The 27,331-nt window shown below is 48.0% G+C and overlaps 1 protein-coding gene across 1 annotated transcript in view; it reads left to right on the top strand.

The window, feature by feature from the left end:
• The window catches only part of Galnt10 (polypeptide N-acetylgalactosaminyltransferase 10), a 236,241-nt gene that overhangs the window by 189,086 nt on the left and 19,824 nt on the right, over positions 1-27,331 (top strand). The window contains exons 6-8 of the mRNA XM_048782909.1: positions 2,920-3,103; positions 7,623-7,740; positions 22,595-22,702. Coding sequence (XP_048638866.1) covers positions 2,920-3,103; positions 7,623-7,740; positions 22,595-22,702 — 410 coding nt within the window. The remainder of the gene's footprint in view (positions 1-2,919; positions 3,104-7,622; positions 7,741-22,594; positions 22,703-27,331) is intronic.

Below are 27,331 nucleotides of genomic sequence, written 5' to 3'. Positions count from 1 at the left end.
GTTGAGTTTTCTGCAGGGTGAGAAATAGGGGTTAAATTTCATTCAACTACATATGGATTTCCGGTTTTCCCAGCTCCATTTGTTTAAAAGGCTATTTCTCTGGTTGTTGCTTTTGTCACCTTTACCAAGTATGAGGTAACTGTGTTTTGTGGGGTTTTCTATGTGTCTTCAATTCATTTTCTTGTTCATTTTGGTGCCACATTACTATAGCTCTATGGTATAATTTAAGGTCTGGAATTGTGATGCTTCCTACTTCACTTTTCTCACTAAGGATTGCTTTGGCTATTCCGGGCCTCTTATTTTTCCAGATAAATTTTATGACTGCTTTTTCTATTTCTATGAAGAATGTCATTGGGATTTTGGTGGGAATTGTATTGAATTTGTATAGCGTTTTTGGTAACATGGCCATTTTGACAATATTAATTCTGCCTGTCCAAGAGCATGGGAGGTCTTTTCATCTTCTAAGGGCTTCCTCTATTTCTTTAGTGTTCCATAGTTTTCATTGTAGAGGTCCTTCACCTCTTCTGTTAGATTGATTCCCAAGTGTGTGTGTGTGTGTGTGTGTGTGTGTGTGTGTGTGTGTATTGAGACTATCATGAATGGGATGGTTTTCCTAATTTCTCTTTCAGCTGATTCATCATTGGAATATACAAATATGATTGATTCCTGGGTTTTAAAATTTGTATCCTGCTAATTTGCTGAATTCATTTATATTATAAGTTTTATAAGTTTTCTAGTGGAATGTTTTTGTTTTCTAAATATAAGATCATGTCCTCGGCAAACAGAGAGCTTAAGCTCTTCTTTTCCTATTTGTATCCTTTTAATTTCTTTCCCTTGCCTAATTGCTCTGGCTAGGGATTCAAGGACTGCTGAATAGAAGTGGTGAAAGTGGACATCCCTGTCTTGCTGTTGTCTTTAGAGGGAATGCTTTCAGTCTTTCTCCATTTAGAATGATGTTGGCCTTGGGTTTGCCATATACAGCTTTTACAATGTTTAGGTATGTTCCTTCTGTCCCTAGTTTTTCTAGTGTTTTAAACATGAATGGATGCTGATACAAAAACAGGATTTAAACCTGTCCATTCAGGTGAGCATAATGTACAGGATGTGGCCTTCTGAGGGCCTTGGCTTAATGCCTCCCACCATCAGCCAGCAGGCAGCAGGGTGCTGTGTGCACTGCCCCAGCCCTCCTTGGACACAAAGTATCCTGAATGTCCAGGAGTAATTAAGAAGGGAGGCCCTCCTCTAGATTTTTCCCTGGAGCAGTTCTTTAAGTATCTTTAAGCAGGGAGAGGCCTGGGGACGTGGCTCAGTGGTGGAGTGCTGACCACAAAAAAGAGAGAGACAGAGAAAATCCCCAGAGAGCAGATCCAAGCCAACCCCCAATTCTAAGTGGGATTCGAGAAGGCATAGGGACTTTTTAAATCACACCCTGGGTACATCTGGCACTGGTGGTTCTCAGGCCATCCTTGAAGGTACAGTTGTCAAAAATACTATTTCTCAAACATTTTTATAACCATGTGTCACAGTTAGAAGCACATTTGACACCTGAATCCAGTACAGAATTGCACATGGTCACACAGTACTGCTGAAACACATTTCCTGATTTTTTTTTTTTTTAATACCAGGGATTGAACCCAGAGGTGCTTAACCACTGAGCCACATCCCCAGCCCTTTTTATTTTTTATTTGAGACAGGGTCTTGCTAAATTGCTTAGGGCCTCATTAAGTTGCTGAGGCTGGCTTTAAACTTGTGATCTTCCTGCATGAGCCTCCCAAGTTGCTGGGATTACAGGCATGCACCCAGCACTTTCCCTGAAATAATTCCATCTAGCACGGTATTCCTTAGCACCTAGAATGCAGTCTGACATTCAGTCTTCATTTCTATTAATTATAAACACACACACACACACACACACACACAATCGATTTCATGCCCCACTTATGAATTGATTATGTCTTCAATTTTGGAAAAGACAAACATGCTGCTTTCCCTCCTGGAAGGAAAATGGACTGTAGCTTGGTGAAACGTGGGCCCTGGCAGCTGTTGGCCTGCTCTGGCCCTGCAGGGCTCTGCATGGCAAGTCTTGAATTTGACTCCCGGCTCAAAGCACCCAGGTGCCCCAGCACAGCCCACTTGGCCCTCCTGGCAGATCATCTGCCCTGACAATTGACTGACACCCCTTGGCTTCAGTCAGGGCTGTCTGACAGGAGGTGTGTTGATGGGCAGAGCAAGCCAAAGCTGGAACTCTGATGTTAGGTTGGGCAGAGAGGACATGGAATAGGATCAGATTCTTCCAGGCCCGAAAGGGACCATAAAGCTACCTGGGTCAAGGCCCTCATTTGCAATCTTAAATCACCTAGCTTATAGCATGCCTTGGTGAAACCACAACTTGCAGGACAGTCCATTCACTCTTCTATAGTTCTGTTTGAGAACTTGAGCTGAGCTCACTTGAGGAGGGCCATTTGCTTGGTGACTGAAGCCAGGAGCACCCGTGAGCTGTCAGGGGTGGACAGTCTACCATGAGGGGCAAGCCAGGCTTGGCTGCTTTGGGCCATGAGTTAAGATCAGGACTTAGAATGGGAACCTGACAAGGCCAGAACAGGGGTCCTCCCAGAAGGAAATCAGCCTCTTTCCATAGCAGCAGAGCCTCTTACCCCACTTCACAGAGAACATTGGGCCTTGGAGATGTTATTCATGACTCAATCTCAGGACACTATTGTGGGTGGCAAGTCTGGAATGAGATCCGTAGTCCCTCTTGCTTCAATTAAAGCCCACACTCTCCCTTCCTCTCTGTGGGTTCTCAAACTCAAATGGTCAGAGATATCATCCAGAGAACATGTTAAACAGGAGAGTAAGCTGCAGAATAGGAAAGGCATTTTGCTTCTGCCTCAACTAATGGGCATCTCTTGGCTGCTTTAGACCGCATCGCTCGGAACCGCAAGACCATCGTGTGCCCAATGATTGATGTGATTGACCACGATGACTTTCGTTATGAGACGCAGGCAGGAGATGCCATGCGGGGTGCCTTTGATTGGGAGATGTACTACAAGCGGATCCCGATCCCTCCAGAACTGCAGAAAGCTGACCCCAGTGACCCATTTGAGTAAGTATGAGTGACCCGTGTTTATCCTACTGGTCAACCCCATGACTGCTTCCCAGCCCACACATGGTTCAGGATTGCCACCTCCCCCAGAGCCCAGCACAGAGGGCCCAGATTCCTGGTCCCACTCAGTGCCAAGTGACAGATATCCTAAGCAGAAGTATCTCCCGCTCCTGGCATGTCTCAGAGCCCTAGCTCAGGACTACCCAGCCAGTCACCTCCACCTTGGCCACCTCTGTGGACTTTGCCAGGGCTGCCAGGGGATGTGTGGAGTCCCTCATGCTCTCTCCCTCTCAGGCCTGTGGCCAGCTGCCATCATCGTCATCATCCTCCCCAGTGCTAGGCACAGTGCTAAGCTGTCTTCAACTACAACCAGTTTCCAAACAGGGACACCACAAGGCTAAATAACTTGCTCAGGTCACACAGCTGTTAAGTGGCAGAAGCTGGGGGAAAGTGCGGGTCCCTGGGCCTCTGGAGCCAGTTTCCCCTTCTTTCTGTGAGACCCCCTTGGAAACGTCAGGGCAACAGCAGCCTGTCCCACCAGAGGTTTGGGGTGTGGACTGAACTCAGGGCCTCCTAGAATGTGAAAACTGGAGGGGACCTTGGATGAGGTGCTCCACCCCGGCAGATGAGGGGGCCAAGGCCCAGGAGAGGGAGGGCTCACCTGGGGTGCACACACACGGGTGAGAACTGAGCCGCTCGCTCCTCCCCGGCACCCCAGCTCTGCTCTTCAGCAGGAGGTGGGCCATTCCTGCTGCTGCCATCCAGCTCCCCTAATTGTCCTTCCAGAGGGTTAGAGAAGCTCTCTGGACACAAAGCCAGAGGCCAGCCTCCCTTGCTGGGTCTGTTTCCCATTGCTGCTGTGAAAATGACCGCAAACCTTGGGGCTTGCAACAGCACTTGAAGTTCTGGTGGTCAGAAGTCTCACTGGGCCCAAATCAGGGTTTCAGCAGGGCCGCGTTCCTTCCAGATGCTCTGGGAGAATCACTTTCCTGCCTTCCCAGCCTCTGGAGGCTGGGCACAGTCCTTGGCTCATGGCCCTCGTCCATCCTCAGAGCCAGAAGCATAGCGTCTTCACATCTGTTTCTCTCCCTGCTTCATCCTCTTGTCTCCTTCTCCGACTCTGACCCTCCTCCTACCCTTGATATGCCCCTGGAGTGACATTGATCCCAGGTGGTTACAGGGGGCCACCAGGATCATCTCCCATCTCAAGATCCTTAACCTGAATCACATCTTTTAATGTCTCTTTTACCACAGAAGGTGACGTATGCACAGGCTCTGGACATGAGGCTGCCTACACCGAGGTGTAGGTATTATTGTCGTGGGGCAGGGACACACTTGCCTTGCCACACTCGCCTTGCCACACTCTGGCCCCTAGTGAACCCCAACTTCTCTGCCCTGCTCTCCCCATCTGACAATAGGGGCTCTTGGCTCAGCCATCTTCTCCGGCACAGTGCATGTCGGGGTTCCTAGTGGCAGCCTCTCGGTCTATGAGCCCCAGGAAAGGCTCAGAGGTCAGGACAGCTGGGCTTCTTCATGGAAATGATAAGTGACCAGGTGATGGAGCACCGCAAGCCAGGAGCTGAGTCCGTGTGCTTCCTCAGTGGGTCTGACCTCCTTCACCTTAGACATGCTCACCACCAGAGATCCCTCCCTCACCAGAGCTGTGATTATTCAGCCAAGACGCGTCACACGGTCAGTACCAGCCTGCACATGCCTCAGAGTCAATCCGCAGCTGGCCAGCACTCCTGGGGAAGGAGACCAACAGCAGAAGTAACTAACACTTGGCCTGAGGTGGCAAAGCAATTCCAGCTAACATTATCTGCACGGTCCTTACAATAGCATCCTTGGTGTAGGTAGCCTTATCCCCATTGACCATTGAGACCCTGTGATTCTGAGGGAAATGAGACTTGCCCAAGTTGACATAGTATCAGAGGCTGAGGTCAAAATGAGCAGCCCCTGAAAATGGAATGTGCAGGGTACTCAAAGGAAGTCAGAACCCCCATTATTATAGGAGCCTTTGGCCCAAGCAGACGGACAGGCCTGTTCATCCCCCTTACCGTGAGTTCATATTTGCAACTGGCGAGCAGCAGAGGCCTGACCCAGTGTCCTCTAGGGCCTCAGTCTCCTCATCTGGACATTAGAGCAGTGCCTCTCAACCCTGGCTGCATGTTGGCATCACCTAGGGAACTTACTGAAATGCTCAGGCCACTGCAGGCCAGTTACACCTGAGTCTGGTGGTGGGTACAGGCATCACTGTTTCTTAAAGCTGCGGAGTCACTGAGATGACCAGGACAGAGAGCCACTGGCCCAGATGCTTTCTGAGGGACTCTATCCTTCATATCCTTGGGTTCACTCCAAAGCTTCTCTTCTGCATTGCACGTGGACAGAACCCCAGAGAGTGGCCACTCAAGGAACCTGGTCATCTCCTGCACACACACCTCCCTGTGATGCCAGCGAGTGGACGGTGGACAGGCACAGCAGTGCTGTCACCGTGTGAGGTTTGGTGGCAGCCCATCCACCTACTAACTGCATGCCCTTGGGCAGGCCGCACAGCGTTTCTGAATTTCAAATTCTTCCAGCTGAGGAGGAGGCTAGGACAGCCTCTGTGAGAGCTGGAGATGATGGCAGTACAGTGAGTGGCAAGCGCTGACACTCAGGCTGTTGTTATTATCACTGCTGAACACAGCAGAAAACGAGCAGGCCTGGAGGAGAAGCTTCCCTCCCAAGGCAAAGCCTTGAGCATCCAAAATGCCTGGAGGCTGATCTCCTTCCTTCCACACTTGGCCTTGGCCTGTGTCCCTGGCTCCAGCCCAGGCCAGTTTCCAAGGGCAGAGTCTTGGGTCTGATTTCCTGTGAAGCACTAAGTCAGGAACAGTCTCTCCCATCCAACCTGTGTGTTTACTCTCCAGCCAAGCAACCCAAAACCCCACCGTCTTCAGAAGACAGAGGGGAGTGGACACAAGTGACACCTTCTATTTGTGCAGCATTGGATACTTTTATCAATGTACTGGCAGTGTGGGGCAGGAAGTAAGCTCTCGTCAAGGTGTAGGGAGGGGATCAGGCTGCAAGAGGTTCCCATACAAGTATGTAATCTTCCGTTTCCTAGTAGCCACATTAAACAAAGAGAGAGAGAAGGGCATGTGAGAAGCCTGGTCCATCCCCAACACCACAAAAAGAAAGAAGAAAAACAAGTAAAATTAATTTTAACAATATATTTAATTTAAACCAGTATATCCAAAATATCATCCTGACCTGCGGTGATGCTAAAATTACTGACAAATTCTGTCTTCAAACCTGTCTTGGAAATCCCACGTGTGTCGACTCACAGCACGTCTCCATTCAGACCACATTCCAAGGCTCAGCCACCTGCGGCCAGTGGCTGCTGACCTGGGCAGCACTAGAGTTAGCGTTAAACAGTGGGGGCTGCTGCCGGAATGTTCTGGTTTGAAGGTCTAGAGTTTTCCAGTGGAATCAGAGAGACACAGCCACACTCCAATAGATGGTCACAGGGCAAACACTGGTCCTACCAGGTGCTGGCCCTGAGCGAGGACGGGGCCGGGGGTGCTGGCCGGCAGCAGCATGGTGTCCTCTGCACTCAGCATGGTACAGGCTACTCCCTGTTCCCCTGGATGCCCCTTGATTTGTCCTTTCTGTGTCCTGCTGATGTCATTTCTTCGGTGACTTCCCTTTGCCCATTGTCTCTTGTCCAGAACCACTTAAAGGCCACCTCCTCTGAGTGCCCTTCCTTGCCCTGCCCTGCACCCTGCTCAGACCCAGGAATGGGAGAGAAGCAGAACCCTGCCTTTATGTTCCTGTGGTGCTCTGGCCTGCCCCTCCCAGGGACCCTTGTCACAACCATGTTCTGTCCTGAGGTGGCTGCCCCATGCATTGGCTTCCCCCGGAGGACAGTGACTTCCCTCTGTACCCCTCCAGGACCAGCAAGTACCAATGAGGGATCAAAAGGATGGAGGTTATCTCGCCTCCGGTTTAACTGAAAGAACAGAGACCGTGACTTCCGCACCCACCACCAGCGTCTGTGCAGGGCTTGCTGAACAGCAGCCATGAAGACGCAGGGCCTTAGGCGCCACCCCAGAATGGTTCCAGAAGGCCTGGCGAGAGCCCTCCAGCTGCATGCTTCTCATCCCTCTAAGAGAGTCTCAGCACAGACAAGCTCAGAGATGCAGACTGTGTAACTAGGGGAGACTAGATGTATAGAGAAACCTGATATTCGTACATATCACGCGGCTCGGGGCCCATGGGAAAGAAGTACTACTGTGATTTCACTTCACAGGTGTTCTCAGGTGTTCATTGTGTAGGGGACTTTTGATCTACTTGGTTAAAATGCAGCATTTATGAAGGGACATGGTAGGCAAGAAGGAGGAAAGCCTGGCGCCCCACCCCAAAGGGCCTTGAAGCCCCAGGTCGACGCAGCCGTGTCCCAGGAGTGACCCAGAACACCATCCCTCGGGGAGAGGCCAGGACATCTGCATCCTCATGCCTCGTTCTTTTCCTTTGACAGGTCTCCCGTGATGGCCGGTGGCCTGTTTGCCGTGGATCGGAAGTGGTTCTGGGAGCTGGGCGGGTACGACCCCGGCTTGGAGATCTGGGGAGGGGAGCAGTATGAGATCTCCTTCAAGGTGAGCCAGTGCTCAGAAGCCCCTTCCCCTTGACTCTGCTCCTTGGCCCTGGGCCTGGCAGGCTGCCTCCTGGCGTCTCGGACTCAGGGCTCTCAGGGTTCTGTGGCCCCTTTGCTCCTCAGGCGAAGAAGCCAGGGGCCAGCGGGCCACTCCTTGTGGGCATGTGGGGGACAGGGCGGGGGGCCGTGGGTACATCCTCAGGCTGCCAAAGGCTGGTCTTGCTGGCATTTGCCTTCCATCTCTTCTTAAGATTCTGAAATAAGACAAGCCCCCCTTCCAGTCAAGATGGCACGTCTGGGATTGAGATGCTGGCAGCCCATGGTGAGGGAGGAGCCAGGAAGGCCTCAGGATGCACAGGCCTAGAGGAACGCTGTGCTGAGAGTAGCTAGGTAGCCTCACAGGTACCAAGTTGGCCTCTGGGTCACCCCTCTCAGTTCTCCTTTTGTACCTGTCACTGTAGGAGTTTGACATAGAGGCCAGAGGGTAAAAGCTCCAATTGAGGACTCAGAAAAACCTGAGTTCAAATCCCCATTCCAGCACTCAGTAGCTTCCTGACTTCAAGCTTTCCTCATCTGAAGTAGAGGAACAATAATAAGACCTACCTCACAGAGCTACAGTGAAGATGAACTGAGAGAATGTCTGGAGAGTGCTCAGCATATAACATGGGAACGTGGCCAGTGATTGATGATTGTAGACACACACTGTCAAAGGTGCCATGAATAAACATTTACCTCTTTGATCAGCCCATGGGCTGTAGAAACTCTTGGCAATGGAGGTAAAGGAGTCACTAGTTAACTAGTAGCTAGTTAACTACTCAAACGTGAGTGCACATTCTCCTCTTTATTTGTGGGATTCCTTTGCATCATCAGGTGAAGAAGGCCAAGCCATGTGAGACGGGTCAGCTTGTCCTGTGCCCTTGTGGTCCACCAGCCTCCAGCATGTTCAGAACCTTGCTAAAGCAGATCCCCAGCCCACAAGGATGGCCAGTGCCATCACTAGCTGACACCCGTGAACACACAACCCTGATGCCCCCTGAGCTGGGCAACAAGCAAAGGGCTAGCTAGCATCAGGTGGCCAAGATCAGATCCTCGCTCTGCCACTTCCTACCAGCTGTGAGATCCTGCACAAGGAAATCGCCTCATTGGGCCTCAGTTTCTGTTTCCATAAAATGGGTTTAGTGATGCTTTAAGCCTCATGGGTTGTTGAGAGGATTAATTTAGACCATGCTAATTAGGTGCTTTTAATAAATACCCTAAAGGTTACTATCATTATCAACCTACAATATAAGATGACTTATACAACACTGGTTAAGCAGGTCAGAACTGGGGAACATAATTTATTTTTGTACAGAGGATTGACCCCAGGGGTACTTTACCACTGAGCCACATTCCCAGCCCTTTTTATTTTTTATTTTGAGACAGGGTCTCACTAAGTTGCTTAGTCTTGCTAAATTGCCAAAACTGGCCTTGAACTTGCAGTCCTCCTTGATCAGCAGAAAAACAGCCACCTAGAGTGCTGCTGAAACATTATTTGGGTTTGAAAGGTAGTATTGTCTGTTTTAACTTCCAGAGCTCTGAAGCTGTCCCTCTTGAGGACAGCAGCCTCCTCCAAAAGAAATAAAACAAATGTTAATATCTCAGGGTAACAGTCAACATATGTTATTTAAGAACCCTGATGGCATAAGCACCAACCAGTCAGAAAGGTGCCAGCCACAAGCAATGTGCATCTGCTGTGGTGTGTGACAGCAGAGTGTCCCCCTGAGCAGAGCTGATAGGACAGGCCCTTTGCACATACTGGCCCATTTCATCCTCCCAACAGCCTGGAAGGGTGGGATCCGTATTGCACCCACTTCACAGGGAGACATGGGGGACTGAGACCACATGGTCAGAAGTAACTCAACTGGGGCCTGAACCCAAGCCTGCCTGACTTCAAAGTCCTAACCTGCTGTGTTTGTCAAAACATCAGAGGAAAGCAATTGAGAGAGAAAGGAGCCTAAGAAAATGGCTGCTTGCCCTTTCTTCTCAGTTTTTTCTTCTTCTTAGGATTATTCCTAATTTGCTTGAATGTTCTGCCGTCTCTTAGTGAATTGAATTAGTAACAATTTAAGTCAGAAATAGCAAACAGGTTTTGTCTCAGACCAGCCAACTGGAGCATCGGTAGGGTTTGCTGCACTTGTACGTTAATATGTATTCTGAGGCTGCATCCAGGCTTATCAGAAAGAGTATGGATTGATTAGTGATGTCTGCTTTGGTGTAGGTTTGGTGAGTGATGGCATAGAGGTCATTGATTTAATATTCCTGACCCATGAAATCTAACTTTCCAAATATCATATTCTGCCGGGCATAAATATCACATTCTGCCGGGCATGGTGGCCCATGCCTGTAATTCCAGTGTCTCAAGAGGCTGAGCCAGAAGGATCACGAGTTCAAGCCCAACCTCGGTAATTTAGTGAGGCTGTAAACAACTTAGCAAGACACTGTCTCAAAATTCAAAAAAGGCTGGGGATGTTGTTTAGTGGCAAAGTACCCCTGGGTTCAATCCCCAGTACCTGCCCCCGCCAAAAAAAAAGGATCCCATTCCACAGGTACAGTGAAGACATACCCAAAATAGTTTGAACTGCACAGTTACCCAGTTGTCCATTAAATGCTGATTCATCAAACATTCTTCTGTGTCAGTACCCAGAAATGGGCACATCCGAATTGTGAGTTCTTCTCAGGATTAAACTGCAGTAGGGTAGGATCAGCTTGTGTTTTATTTGCGCTGTATTCCAAGTATTTAAAGGATCGCCTGATGTGGAAAAGGTGCTTAATAAATACTTGTTGGTTGAATACTCAGAGCATTTGGGCCACTGGCCAGAACCAGCCCCAAGCTCTGTGGTAGAAGTCCCCCTTTCAGAAACTTCCTCTATGGAGAAGAGTCACAAGAGAAAGATGTGCACAGAGGAATCTAAACCCCAAAAGCTTTCATTCTGTGTATTTCAAAGACCCATCTAATGTTACTCATCAGGCAATCATGGTAGAACAAATGGCATTTTTCTTCACACAGTTTATTTACAAAAGGCTTGGTGATGAAGCCATATTGGAAATCTCTGGTCCAGGAGTGAGATGGAGACTGGCTCGTGTTCCCATTTGATCCAATTATGTCGGGCACTCTCAGGGGGGAAAAGGGAGACGTTGTAATGAGGAGGCTCCTGCTGTCTGGAAGGGACTGTTCTCCCTTGGCTCTGACTTTCCTGGCTCTGAGAACACTGCATCTTCCAGTGTGTCATGTCTCAGCCCCTGTAAAGGCCACCCGAGGCCAGGCGAGCAGGAGAGCCCATCCATCCGTGGCAGCTCCTCGCTGAAACACAGTCTTCATTTTCAGCCAGAGCCAGGCACCTACCAAGGGCCAAATTCCCTCCGATTAATCTCTGCTAAGCTCCCTGTTCTTGGTGACAGAGTAAAGAGCCTGGGCTGAAAGACAAGAGTGTATTTCCAGAAATTAAGATAAATCAATATTTGTCATCAGGGCAGATAGATTTAGTATTTTGGCTCTGATTCCACACCCACCTGTCTCTCCTGATGGGAAAACTCTAGAAAATACATCCCAAAGGTTCTGAAGTTTCTGGAAGAGCCACTGGCTCTTTCTCTTTCCTTCTCCCTCCACCTCCAACCCAGCTGAGCTTTGGTTTCCTAAAGGGGGGTCACACTGTTTGAGTTCCCCCACTTGGAGGTTAGAGGTTAGACTCTTCCCAGTTTTAATGGTTGGGTGAATCTGGCACTCTGTAGCCTGGCCTCCCACTAGTGGAAAGCCCAGGTGCTATGCCCAGATGTCCACCTCACACAGGACTGTCCCCCACTGTTCACTCTTCCTGAAGCACCTTTCCTTAGTTTCAGCTCCTATGAGGAGCCTCCTTGCTGCCTAGGGACCGTCCCAACGTTGGTCCTCACGTCTGCATGCACGCATCATGGCTCAGAATGCCCTGTGTGTACCCAACCTCAAGATCTCCCTCTCTTCCCTGCTGGACTCTGGGCTACCTGGAGGCAGGAGGTGGGTGGCATCCACCTCTATATCCTCAATCTGGCTCAAGTAGTTGTTTTAAATACAGATGCTCCCCGACTTACAGTGGGGTTTTATCCTGAAAAAAAAAAAACATTGTAAATTGAAAATGTAATTTAGAAATACATTTAATACACCTAATCTACCTAATACCCTAGCTGAGCAACACAGCACACTGGACTGCTTCCCCAGTGATCACGTGGCTATGTGGGAGCTGCGGTTCCCAGCTTCTGTCCAGCCCCATGGGAGAGGATCCTAGCACATACCGCTATACTGAGAAAAAAATCCAAATTCAAAGAGCGCTTGCCACTGAGCGCCTCTCACTTTTGCATATTATAAGGTGGAAAAATCATAAAACAAGCCATCGGAGTGGAGTACTGTCTATGACTGTTAGTGACATCACTGCGCTCCCCAGATATAGGGCACCATCTTGGGTTATGCCGTGTTGTGGGCAGGATGTTCAGCAGGAAGACAGGGCCCTGGCTGCTCGACACTTCTCCATCCACCTGGAGAGCCCCAGCCAATCACTCCTCCTCCCTGGCCCTCACATCCTGAGAGGGTCCTTCCTCCCCCAGGAGACAGGGTAGAGTAGGCTGCTGTGGGGAAAACCCTTTGGCTTACACAGGTACAAGGATAGTTTGGGTTTGAGAGGGCAGTGGCAAGATGAGCAGAAAGGGGACTGATTGCACCTTGTCCCCAGGAGGCCAGGACTAGAATGTCTTCACCTACAAGACTCAGGAGAAAGAATCCAAGCAGAGCCACAGCACCTAACTAGACTAAGAAAAATGTGTGCCTTGGGGCAGTGCACATTGACATTGCATCTTTTGCGAGTAGCAAAATTTGTTACATTTTGGAAAATCCATTGCATTTCCGAATAAGCACATTCTGTGACCTAAAATTCCATGCCCAGAAATTCCAAGAAAGACAACGCATAGGTGAGCAAAGAACTAGGTAGGAGCTATTCGCTGGAATGTTACTTACAACCTGGTTAGATCGAAAAAGACCTCTTGCATATATCAAATTAAAATAATCCTTAAAAAATGTATGTACACTTCCTTAGCAGATAAATATGTTAGGGCACATATAAACAATGGACTACTACATAAAAGAATTTAGATGCCTCCAAAATTAAGTTTTAAAAGATGACTGAAAAATAGTGTGTGCATATATGCGCGCGCGCGCACACACACACACACACACAGATAATATGATCTCATGCTCATCTTTGAATTCATGGCAAAGATCTGGGAGGGTAGTTCAGTGATAGGGCACTTGCCCAGTATGCACCAGGGGCCTGGGTTTGATCCCCATTTTTCAAATATAAATAATTTGTCAAATAGCTGGTTTTAGCCATATGACAAATGCAAAGGAAATCCTTAGAATTTCTTCATACAGCTAATATTTTTTTAACACTTACCCTCAGTAATGTGTGGGGACCTTTGCCTAGCACTGCGCCATTTTTGTGTGTGTATGTAAAATTTTACTGAAGCATGGTATATATACAGAAAATTGCTCAAAATATCAAGTGTACAGTCCATTAATTTTTTAAATGAATATATCCACACAACCAGTACTCAGATCAAGAAATAGAACATCAGAGAGAATATTTGTCCTTTGATTTTTGGGGGGACTGGCTTATTTCACTTAGCATGATAGTCTTCAGTTCCCTCCATTGACCAGCAAATGCCATAATTTCATTCTTCTTTATGGCTGAGTAATACTCCATTGTGTGTGTGTGTGTGTATAAATCACATCTTTTTTAATCCATTCATTTCTTGTAGGGCACCTAGGTTGGTTCCATAGTGTAGTTATTGTGAATTGAGCTGCTGTAAACATTGAAGAGGCTGTGTCACTGCGGTATGCTGATGCTAACTCACAGCAAGGGAGGGGAAGATTAGAAGTTTACTGGACTAGACAAAGGGGAATGAAGGGAAGGGAGGAGGGATGGGAATAGGAAAGACAGTAGAATGAATCGGACATCTTTTCTTCTATACGAATACACAATCAATGTAACTCCACATCATATACAACCACGATAAGAGGATCCTAATTGGAACAAGTTATATTTATTCTGTGTATGTATGTCAAAATACACCCTCTACTGTCATGTTGAACAAATTTTTAAAAATGAAAGGAATAGAACATCAGCCTCGGTAGCCTCCCACATCCCCTTAGGGACCATGCCGATATTGGTTCCCACATCTGCATGCACCCAGCATGGCTCAGAATACCCTGCTTTTACCCAACCCCAAGACCTTCCTCTCCTTCCTGCTAGACTCTTCGCTCCCCCTCCCCTTCCCACTGGCATGGCCCCCATCCTCAGAAGCTCCCCTGGCAATACTTTAATTCTCTATCCTCTCTACTTTATAGGTGAGCAAACTGAGACTTGGGTGAAATCACTTCCAAAAAGGTCTTGTCCCTAGTGACCATCAGGGGTAAGAGGGCTGCAGAGAACAGCTGTCCCTGTCCACCTGACGATGTGCTTCTGTAACACTGCGTGTGTTCATAATAAATATGTATCACTTCCATGATCAGGAAAAAAGTCAGGAAGTTAAGCAACTAAGAAGGAAAACGTTTGGTTTCTCAGCCCTCCTCACCCACCCTCCTCGCATACATTCCGACACGTGGTTTGAGCCATTTGCAAGCTCAGGGATGAGATTCCCCTAAGTCAGGCCACATCAGGGGTGTGGCAGAGAAGACTCCAGGGAAGGCCTAGGCCCTGCTAAGTGTACCCAGGCAAGGTTGCTATAGGGGACGGGTTGCCCCACTGTCCTTGGAGAGATGGAGATGGGTCCAGGTCATGGAGCAGGAATGAGAGGGAAGGAAGCCACCTGAGTGTTCAAGGCGAGGAGGGGACATAAGTCAGGAAGGTCCCTGAAGCTTGTTCTAGAGGGCAAACCGTAGAGGCCTGAAGCCTCAGGGTAAGTGGGGGTTTGCTTGACTTGACACTGATACAGTCACCAAAAAGGTAGCCCACTCCTAGACTGCCTCCAACAGATCCAAAATGAAAATAGTCACTAAAAATGTCTCAGAATTTTCTCCCATAAAACTCAACAGCATTAGCCATGAGGTTTAGAGGTACGTGCCTGGAATCCCAGCAACTTGAGAGGCTGAGGCAGAAGTTCGAGGCCAGCCTGGGCAACTTAGCAAGACCCTGTCTCAAAATAAAAAATAAAAGGGACTAAGGTTGTAGGTCAGTGGTAGAGAGCCCCTGGGTTCAATTTCCAGTATGGGGTGGGGGGCAAAAGCCTCAGTGTTGTCAAGAGGATCCAGAGAAATAGAGTGGCAATATACACCCCGGAAGCTGGTCAAGTGTGATATTGCAACCTGGTGCTCAGAGGGGTTAGGTGACTGGACCAGGGCTTCCCAGCCAGAAGGTGGCAGTGCCAGGGCTAAATTCCAGGTGTCCTGGCTCTAAGCCCAGGACACATCTCCTTCCACCTGGTGGGAGGGATAGAGAGAGGCCGCTGTTACAGGCAGGGCTCAGCGGTCAGGACCAGCTCTGAGGAGCCCTTAAGCTGCTGCGCAGGAGGGAGAGATGACTTCCAAAGTCAGCCCACGTGGAAGAGAGCAACCTGGGCCACCTCCTTAGCACCCATATGGCAATGCACTTCCCTGTCCTTGTCACCACCCTCTTCCAGCGTTCTGCATCTCCAACCAGCTGCGGCGTCACTTCCAGGACCCTGGTGCCCCCTCCTTTCCTCCCTGGAGTGTGAGCATGCTGGAAACACTGCCGTGTGCACATTTCTGGCCAGGGCCACTTACACCCGTCTTTCCAGGATCTGACTTCTGGGAACGGGGATGGCATTCTGCTCCGACTCCCAGCAAGCCTTTTGAAATTCCATGAGTGTCCATCTCTCCCCCTGCTCCTCCAGGAAAATGGCTCAAAGGCCCACGGATCCTCTTCCCTGCAGAACTCCCGAACCACACATGGGGCTCAACATGCTAGGGCTCTTCAAGGCTAAAAATGATAGTAATAATTTCTTCAAAGTGCGTTTCAAGAACTAAATGAGATAATATGCTTAATTGGTCTGGAGCTGGACAAAAAGGAAGCACATGACAAATGGTGGATATGTGTGGTCATAACTCATGTTAGGTAAAGAGGCAGAACAGAGAGGGATCAAGTCCATGGGCCTGGGTTCCAGTGCAGCCATGAACAGCCAGTAGCTTGAGAAAATGACGTGACCTCTTCATCTGTAAAATGGGGACTGAATAGTAGTGCAGTTGTGAGCATGATATTAGAAATACACTGTAGGCTTAGCTCAGAGCCTAGAACATAACAAATGATCAATGAATGGTAGCTGTGAGTGTCCGCATCGTTGCAGTTTTTGTGATCACACTGGTGGCAGGAAGACAGGAATGGGAAGAGCTTTGAGGCTGGCAAGACAAAGGTGGAGGCTCTAGCTCCAGGCCCAGCTCTGGAACAGACTCTCAGGGAGACCTTCAGCTGAGCTTTATGTCCTCATCTACAAAGGGACACTAGTAATCCCAAATTCACAGGACAGTTAAGAGGTGTCACGTGAGCTGTCAGAAACATTCACCTGAGGAAGACTGCCACTACTCCAGGACGCGGTGATGCTCAAGTGTGGTTCCTGGACAAGCAGCATTAGCAGCACCTGGGAACCTGTAGGCATTGGTGTGTGTGACCAGGCTGTACCCAGGCTGCTGAGGCAGACGCTAGGGTGGGGCCTGGCCATCTGTGTTTTAATGAGCCCTTCAGGTTCTTCTGATGCTCACCCAAGCTGCAAATAATAGATAGGGTCTGTAAGAGCAGATGCTCAGGCTTGGATATGGAATGACAGTGGAAATGGGCAGGTTGGCCAACAGGTTCCAGCACCTTCTGCCAGCTTTCAAGGTTCTACATCATTGGGTCCACCCTGGGCGGCTGGTTTCTGTTCCATTTCTTCTAATGGAGTTTTAAAGCAAGCTGATTAATGACCGGGGTCATGTGACTGGATGAATGAGTTAGCTGATGTTTGCACGGGGTGGAGACGTTGATGGGACGAAAAGCACACGTGCACCCAGGTCAGAGAATTGAGCAGCGTGCAGCTGATTCTCAGCATCATCCTCATCCCCTGGGATGCAGAGAGGGTAGGAGGAACAGGAACTGGGCAGAAGTCAAGGGTGCTGCTGTGTTCTGCAAGCAATGCAAGTGCTGCTACAGGGCCACGTTGGGTTAGGAGCCACCGTGGGCATTAAATGGGAGGGCATAGGCTCCCTGGAGATCTCAGATCTTCCCGGTTCTGGGAAACCCACCAGATTTCATTCTGGGTTCTGAGCTAAGGAAGCCTGGGGCAGGTACTTGATTCCAGAGGGCCTCATTTTACTCCTGTGTGGAAGGGTGTGGTGGCACCTCCTTGCTGGGCTGCTGTGAGATGCCGCGTTTCCAAACAGGAGCCAAAACCTAATGTAGGGCGAACACCCCGTTCGTTGAGGCTGGTTAACCATAAACAGAGAGAATGTTAAAATAGTCCTTCCTTTTTTTTTTTTTTTTTTTTCAGTACTGGGAATTGAACCCAAGAGCACTTTACCACAGAGCTACATCCCCAGCCCTTTTTATTTTATATTTTGAGACAGTGTCAGGCTTACCTTGAATTTGCAATCCTCCTGCCTCGGCTTCCCAAGTTACTGGCATTACAGGCATGTGTCACAGTGTCTGGCAAAATAGTCAAAGATTTAATTATTAATTTATAACTGAAAACCATATAATTTAGAAGTTAATTAAAATTGGTTTTAAAACTAAAATAAAATTGTTCTTTTCTACTGTTTTCTTTTTTCCCAACAGTATCTAGTAACCATTATAAATATCCAAAACTAGCATGGATGAGGTCATTTGATGCCAGTGAGACTTCTTGGAAACAACATCTTCTTGTTCATAATGAATACATTTAAAATAATATGAGTTTCTTTTCTGGGGGAATTGTGTGGTGTGCCCTCAGCACCCACACCAGCTGCCGTGTGTCCAAGTGACTCCATGTAGACAGCGCACAGGATCCTCTGACTTCTTCCACATGCCTCAATTCAGCCCACTACCCACTACCACCTTAGGGGGTAGCAGGCATGGTCCTTTTTCCCATTTTATGGATGAGGAAACTGAGGCTTTCACACATACAAAATTTGCTTAAGAGCTTGGATTGGATTAAACCTCAGTGCTGTCAACTCCAGAGCTGAGCTCATAACCACCACCCTAGGTGCCTCCAAAGCACACAGCTAATGCCAAATAATTGGTGGCAATTATTATCATATTATTTTCTCCAAGTGCAACTGATTAGGGCTGGAACTCCACAGGGGTCCTCAGATGAGATGCCAACTGCTACAGACCTGGCTGGCTGCCGGTCTTCTCCCTGTCGTGCGCTAGCAGGGGCTATGCCATTCCTGGTTGGTTTCCAGGCAGCCATTTCCTGACAGTTCACCCAGCCCCTGCTTGCCGCATTCCCCTCTGTGGGACGCCCCCTCACGCCCCCTCTCAGTCCCTTTGTGATCTCCTGAAGCACATCACCACCCGTCTCTTTCCTCCTTGGTTTAGGAGATAAGAGCGAGTAATTGTCTTTTATAGACACTGCAATGAAGCCTGTCATCACACAAAAGAAGTTTGCTAATAAAATAAATCAAAGCAGCAATGGAAATGAATGGGGAGCAGCTTTTACAATTAGATTTGTACTTGTCTAGTGGCATGGTCCTTCTGTGAGAAGACGACTCCTCCTCCCAGGAAGTAAAAGGGTCAGGGTGGGACAACAGGGCTCCAGAGGGGGAGGGAGGTGGGGAGGAGCCGGGAGGGGGATGCTGGCTGGCACCAGGCAAAACATGCCACAAGGAGAGGGGCTGCAAAAATGTCACCTCTGTGGCCTGCATTTGTTCCCATCTCGAACTTTGTGGGTTCTATGCCAGTTGGAACCTGGCTGCAGCCCACACTACAGCTCCCTTCTCTCTGCCACCAGCTGGACCCCCTGCCAGCAGGTGAAAGGACAATGCCTTGGATGGCCAGACCCCAAATGGCACCCGGTGACTTTGGCCCACCCACCTGGCCCCATCAGGCCCTGTTAGTTCCAGAGTTTGCCACCAAGTCAGCTGGAAAACTAGACCAGACGATAGGAAACCCAGTGGTGTTGGACCGAAGGGCAACATTGCATGAGTTCAAGATGGTGGTGTTTCTCCTGCTATGAGTAGAAATGACTCACGATCATCTAGATTGCTGGGGCCCAAGCTTTAAGCTCAGTGCCTTTTGTGAGTTGTCTCTAGGCACTGAACTACATCCCCAGGTCCCCAGTCCTTGAATTTTTTAAGTAAAGGGGAAAAAATGTTTCCTCCTACATTTTCCACAGCCTTGGAAATGACTGTCCACACCCATGGGGGGAGCAAGGCCCCCAGCTGAATGACTTACCCAAGGTCCCATGGCTGGCCTGGGAGCATTAGGACCTGAACGTGGGTGAGGCTGCAGTGTGTGCTCACTGTGTCCACACCTCGGTTGTCTGGGTCTCAAATGGCCATTGCTTTGCCATGAAGGAAGGGAGGGGCCTGAGGATTCACAGAGTGACCTAGACCCTGGGCAGATCTGCAAGGCCTGGGCCCTGGGACCAGCTGCCTGTTCCCCACCCCAAGGCAGGTGGCCACACCACCCTGCCTCTGTCATTCATCTCCCTGGAAAGAGAGGCCCCCCTCCCCAGCCAGTCTCAGGACCCTCTCTCTCCAGTGGGAGAGTTGAGAGTTGTTTGTCACAAGAGAGAGGTGACCGAGTGATGACTGTGACAGTGACATGTTTTCTGGCTTCCCGCTTCACCCAAGACAAAATCCAGTCAGGATCCAGCCAGAAAGAGATGGAAATGGGACCTCGTACCCAAGAAAGAGCAAAACCTGCTTCAGGCCCAGGACTTGTATTCTTGCTAAGATTATCAAAAGACACAGGGCATTTCCTCGTGATACGAAAGCATCCATGACAAAAAGGCTCACCCTTCCCTCTGGTCAGATCCTTGTCCCCACGGCTGACATTCACTCATTTGCTCCTCTGTGAACTCTGCAGGGACAGAATACGTGGCTGGTACGGGCAGAGCACTGTGCTAGACACTGGGGGTCTGAAGGCGAAGATGACAGATGAGCCCCCTGCCCACACTGACCTGAGGCTAGGGGTTTGCAGAGAGTCTGGTAAGGACTCTCACATGAAAGTGACAGAAAGCCATCTTAAACTGGTAGTAGCCAGGAAGAAGGTTGGGGACTGTCTTCATCATGACTGAACCCAGGTCTCCGACTGTCCGACTCCCTCTCCACCCTCCCTCTGTGTCGGCTAGATCACAGGCAGGTCCCCCTTCACTGTGTGGGGGCAGAGATGGCCACTGTCAGCTGCAGCACAGGGTCCCCTTTGTCCTCCATCCCAGAAAAAAACGTGATTCTCTCAGATGAAGCACCCATAAAGTGCTCTATCACAGCTGGGTATAGTGATACACACCTGAGATCCCAGCCACCTGGGAGGCTAAGACAAGTTTGAGGCCAGCCTTACCAGCCTAGAGGCCCTCAGCAACTTAGTGAGACCCAGTCTCAAAATACAAAATAAAAAGGGGCTGGGGATGTGGCTCAGGGTTACGCACCCCTGGGTTCCATCCTCACATTGCTCTGCCTTACGCCTACTTCAGAGCCCACAAGGCTGAGCCCTGCAGCTGGCCCCCTGGTCCCAGGGCCCCAAACAGAACAGTCGAGGGGACAGTCCCCAGAACAAAGAAGGTGTGCAGGATAGGGAAAAACGACACATGCCAATTTAAAGGGGGATCAGATCTGAGGGGTCACTATGTGGATAATTAAGATTGCACCCCCAATAAAAAACGACGGAGGCCAAGTGCAGGCACTGTGTGTGCCCATAAAGGACGGTGCCCACATCAGGCAGAGGGAGAAGTCTATGGCATGAGCCGGGCTGTCAGAGGGAGGAGTGTGGTGGGCAAGAGATGGGTGGAGTGAGACAGCAAACGCCACCATGTTGACATCTGTGTATGAGATACTGTGGGTGGCCTGCGCTGGAGTGCTCCCAAAGGACTCAGGGTGGGGGAGCAGATTTAGATGAACAACTGTCTATCTCTCTAGAGGGCCTTTTCATTGAGTCTGCCCCAGTGCATTGTGTCCTGAGCAAGGGAGCCATGGCATAAACCCAGCACCGGAAGCCAGGACTCCCCCTGGGCTCCATGCATCTGTGGAACCTGAGAACATGTTGGATGCCTGAAACCTTTAGGCAGATCAAGGTCACCCTGGTTCCTCAGGAACCTCCAGGCTGATGGTCAGTGTGGTCAGGGCCAAGGGATCCAGAGGTCTTGGCAAAGAGGCTTTGAAAATGGATCACCCGTTGGTACAAAAACTCCCCTACCAGACAGAGCTGGAGACGCAGCCTCGTTAGCTAATGCAAGCTTAATATGGAGCCAAGGAAGTGGACGCCAGCCCACTCAACTGCCCAAGAGACAGTCAAAAATCAAGTCCCCCTCCTGCTCAGCCCGCTCTACCACCAAGAGGCAGAAGGCAGCCCAGCAGCGACCCGGCAGTATCCACCAGACAAAGGGACACTTCCACATCAATCTCTTGTACAAGGGAAGAGTTATTGTTATGGGATCCTGGCACCTGATCAATATCTCCGGCTTTGAAAATAAACTTCTTGGCTTGGCCTTGACATTAATCTACCATCAGGAGCCCATTATCTTGAAGCCAATGTTCTGTTCTATTGACTTGCTCAATTTTTTTTTCCTCCCCCAAGATCAGAAAGTAATTGCGTCCCTCTAGGCAGCATCTTCGACTAATGCTGCTCCATGCAGACCCCTCTGCATGGGGCTGGGTACATCTGAGCTGGGGATGGAGACAGCAGGAAGTAGCAGAAAGCCCCTTATACGTGAACCACTGGCAGAACAGCCCCGCTAAGTCCCAGACTCATCGGGACAGAGGCCCAACCCCCAATGCCCCCTCAAGCAGTTCAAGCTTTAAAGGGGGCTCTTTTGCACAGAATTAGGGTTGTGGATGTCTCCACGTCTGCCCAGATCCAGCCAGTCTCACCATGGCCACAGCCTCCCCTCCCAAAAGCCATGAAGGCTTCAAATCTAGATGACTGTCACCAGAGCCTCTGAAGCCTTCACCACCGCAGGCCTGCACCCTCCGTGAACTTCTCTACCCCACAGTCACCGCCTTGCTTTGCCATCCAGTAGCACACATTGTCATGAGAAACTGTCCTCGTGTTGCCTGCCTGCTGCCACCAGACAGCATTACTCTAGACGTGCATCTTAACACAGAGAACCGTTACTGTCTCCTAGTTGCTTTTGGTCTGGAGTTGGGGAGTGGCCTTGCTGGATAGTTCTGGCTCAGGTCTACCATGAGGTGGTAGCATGGTACCACCTCAGGAAATAAGCCAGGGCCACTGTCAACTGCAGGCTTCACTAGGACTGGAACATCCACTTCTAAGATGGCACACTGGTGTGACTGGCACTTGGGCCTGGTTGATGGGAGACTCAGCTGTCCCTACATGGATCTCTTTCCTCCACCCCATGCCAAGATTGAACCCAGGGCCACACACATGCTAGGCAAACACTCTACCACTGCCCCAAACAGATGTATCTCTTAGCTCCTCCAAGCCTCAGTTTCTGCATCTGTAAAATGGCCCCCTGCCTAGTGTCTAAGCCGTCGGCTGTCTTTACTGCTGTTGCTATGATTGTGTTTGCCCATGTCACTCCCTCTGTGATGGGGCTGTGGCAGACCCTCGGGCTGATGCTGTCTTTGAACACACTGATAGGTGTTAGCCTTTGAAGGGACAGTGAATTGAGGCAGAAGCATGATCTTTTTTCTCCCTCTCACCCTGCAGGTGTGGATGTGTGGGGGCCGCATGGAGGACATCCCCTGCTCCAGGGTGGGACATATCTATAGGAAGTATGTACCCTACAAGGTCCCTGCTGGAGTCAGCCTGGCCCGGGTAAGATGGTGGTTTTCCTGGGGGTGGGAGTTGCAGGGGTAGGTTTACGTTGACCAACAGCCCTGAGGCACCTTAGTACCCCAGACTAAGTGATCACTAGGACTGAGGCTGTGCCCCCCATTCTCCAGGCAGAGTTCCATTTAAAAGAACTTACTTAAAGCCCTGCTTACCCACTTAAAGGCTGTGTGACGTCAGGCGGATTGCTTAACTCCTCTGAACCTATGTTTCCCTCTTTGTTAAAGGGAGCTAATTCCTTTTAACTTTCAGCCTTGTCAGGAAAATTAAGGAGATGATACAGTGTCCCAAAGTGTGACACATAAAATTATCTTAGGTGTTAGGCATAGGAACATTTTTATTTTCATGTGTTTAAGTTGATGTGGATTAAAAATTAATGTGTATTGCGGTAGCAAACTTGTGACTTCACAAATATTAGGGATAAAATGGAAAGTGTGAAGTTAGATCACAGGTGATTTAAAGAAACATGATAAATACTAATACAGTTGGTGTGCTGCGTTCTGGGAAACCTAAGACAGAGTTTAAAAGACCCCATTGTGGGGGGGGGGGGGCGGGGGGCTAACAGATACCTTTCTCTTCTTCCCGCTCTTCCCAGTCCCATTGCCAAAGTCTATGTGCCAGGCTATTTCACTGTCCTAAAACGGTTTGTATCAATCGTTGCTTGAATTAAATTGGCCACTGGCTGCAAATGGAAATGCTCGACAGATTGGGGGGAGAGGGGAGGAGCGGTATTAAATGTCTTGGGCAAAGCACAAATTAAGGCGACCACAAAAGAGAAAGGAGGGAAGGTCCCCGGAATGCAAAGAACCGCGGGAGGTTTGGGGGTGAGCCTCCGCGGAGCCCCAAAGCCAAGAGACCCGTGTGAACCCGTCCAGCTTCACCCAACGCCGCCTCCTTCTGGCCAGGCTGCAACCTCCTTCCTCCTCCCTGTCACCCAGAGTCCTTGTCCAGTGACTTGTAAGGAAAACAGAGGCTCAAAGGACACAGGCTGGGAGCTGAGCTCTGGACGCGCCAGGCTGCTTTGGGGCTGGCGTGGAGAGAAAGGAGAGCCGGCAGTGCCCTCTAGTGCTAGAAGTTTCTAACCACAGCCTCCCGAGCCTTCAGCGCTTTCCACAGCCTCATTGGGTGCTAGGGGCTTGGGTTATAAATCCAGCCCTGGGAGGCACAAATCACTTACTTCATGGAAGCCTTCCCTAAGGATGCCGGCTGCGCCAATCCCTGAGCAGGACCAACCCCAAAGCATCCTTTTCCTATCCAGAACTGTCTTTTAAAAGGCCCCGTGAGAAAGATACTACCATCTCCTCATTGAACAACAAATGAATGCAATGTGTAGTAGCTAGTTGCAGTAACACTTTCTTTTATTAAGGAAAAAAAAAAAAAACTTCCTTCAAACCAGTCATCTTGCAAAGCATCTTCCAAACCTCCATTCTACCTGGTTTTTAATCTCCACTTTAGAGATGAAAAAAGTGAAACACTAATACGAGCAAGAATCCAAACCTGTTTAAGTCTGACAGGTGCCTGGCACATAGCGATGGTTCCTAAAACTGTGACTGCTACTGTTGGTGTCAATGTTAGTGCCAGCATCAGTATCAACAGTTAAGGCTAAAGCTATATCTCAATGTCTTATCTGAGTTCTGGGTTTAGGCATTTTAACTTCTTTTTTTTAATTAATTTTTTATTTATATATGACAGCAGAATGTATTACAATTCATATTACACATAAAGAGCAGAAATTTTTCATATCTCTGGTTATATACAAAGTGTACTCACACCAATTCGTATCTTCATACATGTACCTTGGATAATGATGTTCATCGCATTCCACCATCATTCATAACCCCATGCCCCTCCTTTCCCCTCCCACCCCTCTGCCCTATCTAGAGTTCATCTATTCCTCCCTTGCTCCTTCTCCCTACCCCATTATGAATCAGCCTCCTTAAATCAGAGAAAACATTCAGCATTTGGTTTTTTGGGATTGGCTTACTTCACTTAGCATTTTCTCCTCTAACTCCATCCATTTATCTGCAAATACCATGATTTTATTCTCTTTTATTGCTGTGTAATAGTCCATTGTTTATATATGCCACATTTTTTTTATCCATTCATCTATGAAGGCCATCAAGGTTGATTCCACAGTTTAGCTATTGTGAATGTTTTTAAGTCCTTTGGGTATAGACTGAGGAGAGGGATAGCCGGGTCAAATGGCAGTTCCATTCCCAATTTTCCAAGGAATCTCCATACTATTTTCCATATTGGCTGCACCAATTTGCAGTCCCAACAGCAATGTATGAGTGTACCTTTTTCCCCACATCCTCACCAACACTTATTGTTGTTTGTCTTCATAATAGCTGCCATTCTGAGTGGAGTGAGATGAAATCTTAGAGTAGTTTTTTTGTTTGTTTGTTTGTTTAGAGAGAGAGAGAGGAGAGAGAATTTTTTAATATTTATTTTTCAGTTTTCGGTGGACACAACATCTTTATTTTATTTTATGTGGTGCTGAGGATCGAACCCAGTGCCCCGCGCATGCCAGGCGAGTGCATTACCGCTTGAGCCACATCCCCAGCCCTTAGAGTAGTTTTGATTTGCATTTCTCTAATTGATAGTGATGATTTGTTGATTGATTATATATCATCTTCTGAGAAGTGTCTGTTCAGGTCCTTGGCCCATTTATTGATTGGGTTATTTGTTTTGGTTTTGGTTTTGGTTGTTTTTTTTTTGTTTTTTTTTTTTTGGGGGGGGGCGTGGTGCTTAACTTTTTGAGTTCTTTATATACCCTAGAGATTAGTGCTCTATCTGATGTGTGAGGGGTAAAAATTTGCTCCCAAGATGTAGGCTCTCTGTTCAACTCACAGAATGTTTCTTTTGCTGAGAAGAAGCTTTTTAGTTTGAATCCATCCCACTTATTGATTCTTGATTTTAATTCTTGCACCAAAGGAGTTTTATTAAGGAAGTTGGGGCCTAATCCCACATGATGGAGAGTAGGGCCTACTTTTTCTTCTATTAGACGCAGAGTCTCTGGTTTTATTCCTAGATGCATGATCCATTTTGAGTTGAGTTTTGTGTTTGATGAGAGATAGGGGTTTAATTTCAGTTTGTTACATATGGCTTTCCAGTTTTCCCAGCACCATTTGTTGAAGAGGCTGTCTTTTCTCCAATGCATGCTCTTGACACCTTTGTCTTATATAAGATAATTATAATTCTGTGAATTAGTCTCTGTGTCTTCTATTCTGTACCATTGATCTACCAGTCTGTTTTGGTGCCAATACCATACTGTATTTGTTATTATTGCTCTGTAGTATAGTTTAAGGTCTGGTATAGTGATGCCACCTGCTTCACTCTTCCTGCTAAGGATTGCTTTAGCTATTCTGGGTCTCTTATTTTTCCAGATGAATTTCCTGACTGCTTTTTCTATTTCTATGAGGAAATTTTGATCAGAGGGATTTTGATCAGAATTGCATTAACTCTGTTTAGTGCTTTTGGTAGTATGGTCATTTTGATAATATTAATTCTGCCTACTCAAGAACAAGGGAGATCTTTCCATCTTCTAAGGTCTTCTTTGATTTCTTTCTTTAGGATTCTGTAGTTTTCATTACATGGATCTTTCACCTCTTTCATTAAGTTAATTCCTGAGGTGTTTTTTTGTTGTTGTTGTTGTTTTGTTTTGTTTTGTTTTGAGGCTATCATAAATGGGGTACTTTTCCTCATTTCCCTTTCTGAGGATTTGTCACTGATATACAGAAATACATTTGATTTATGGGTGTTGATTTTATATCCTGCTACATTGCTGAATTTATTTACTAATTCTAGAAGTTTTCTGGTGGAACTCTTTGGGTCTTCTAGGTATCAAATCATATTATCAGCAAATAGTGCCAATTTGAATTCTTCTTTTCCTATGTGTATCTCTTTAATTTCTTTCATCTGTCTAATTGCTCTGGCCAGTGTTTTAAGAACTATGTTAAATAGAAGTGGTGGAAGAGGGCATCCCTGTCTTGTTCCAGTTTTTAGAGGGAATGCTTTCAGTTTTTCTCCATTTAGAATGATGTTGGCCTGGGGCTTAACATAGATAGCCTTTATGATGTTGAGATATGCTCCTGTTATCCCTAATTTTTCTAGTGTTTTGAACATGAAGGGGTGCTGTATTTTGCCAAATGCTTTTTCTGTGTCTATTGAGATGATCATATGATTCTTATCTTTAAAGTCTATTGATGTGATGAATTATATTTATTGATTTTCATATGTTGAACTAACCTTGCATCCCTGGAATGAATCCGACTTGATCATGGTGTACTATCTTTTTGTTTTTGTATTTGATTTGTCAGAATTTTATTGAGAATTTTTGCATCTATGTTTATTAGAGATATTGGTCTGAAGTTTTCTTTTTTTGATTGGTCTTTGCCTGGTTTGGGGATCAGGGTGATATTGGCCTCATAGAATGAGTTTGGAAGTGCTGCCTCTTTTTCTATTTTCTGAAATAAATTAGAGAGTTAGTTCTTCTTTAAAGGTCTTGTAGAACTCGGCTGTGTATCCATCCAGTACTGGGCTTTTCTTGGTTGGTAGACTTCTGATGGCGTCTTCTATTTTGTCACTTGAAATTGATCTGTTTAAATTGTGTAT

This window comes from Marmota marmota, unplaced genomic scaffold, assembly GCF_001458135.2.
Source record: "Marmota marmota marmota unplaced genomic scaffold, marMar, whole genome shotgun sequence".
NCBI classification, from domain to species: domain Eukaryota; kingdom Metazoa; phylum Chordata; class Mammalia; order Rodentia; family Sciuridae; genus Marmota; species Marmota marmota.
This window is presented reverse-complemented; position numbering and strand designations above follow the sequence as displayed.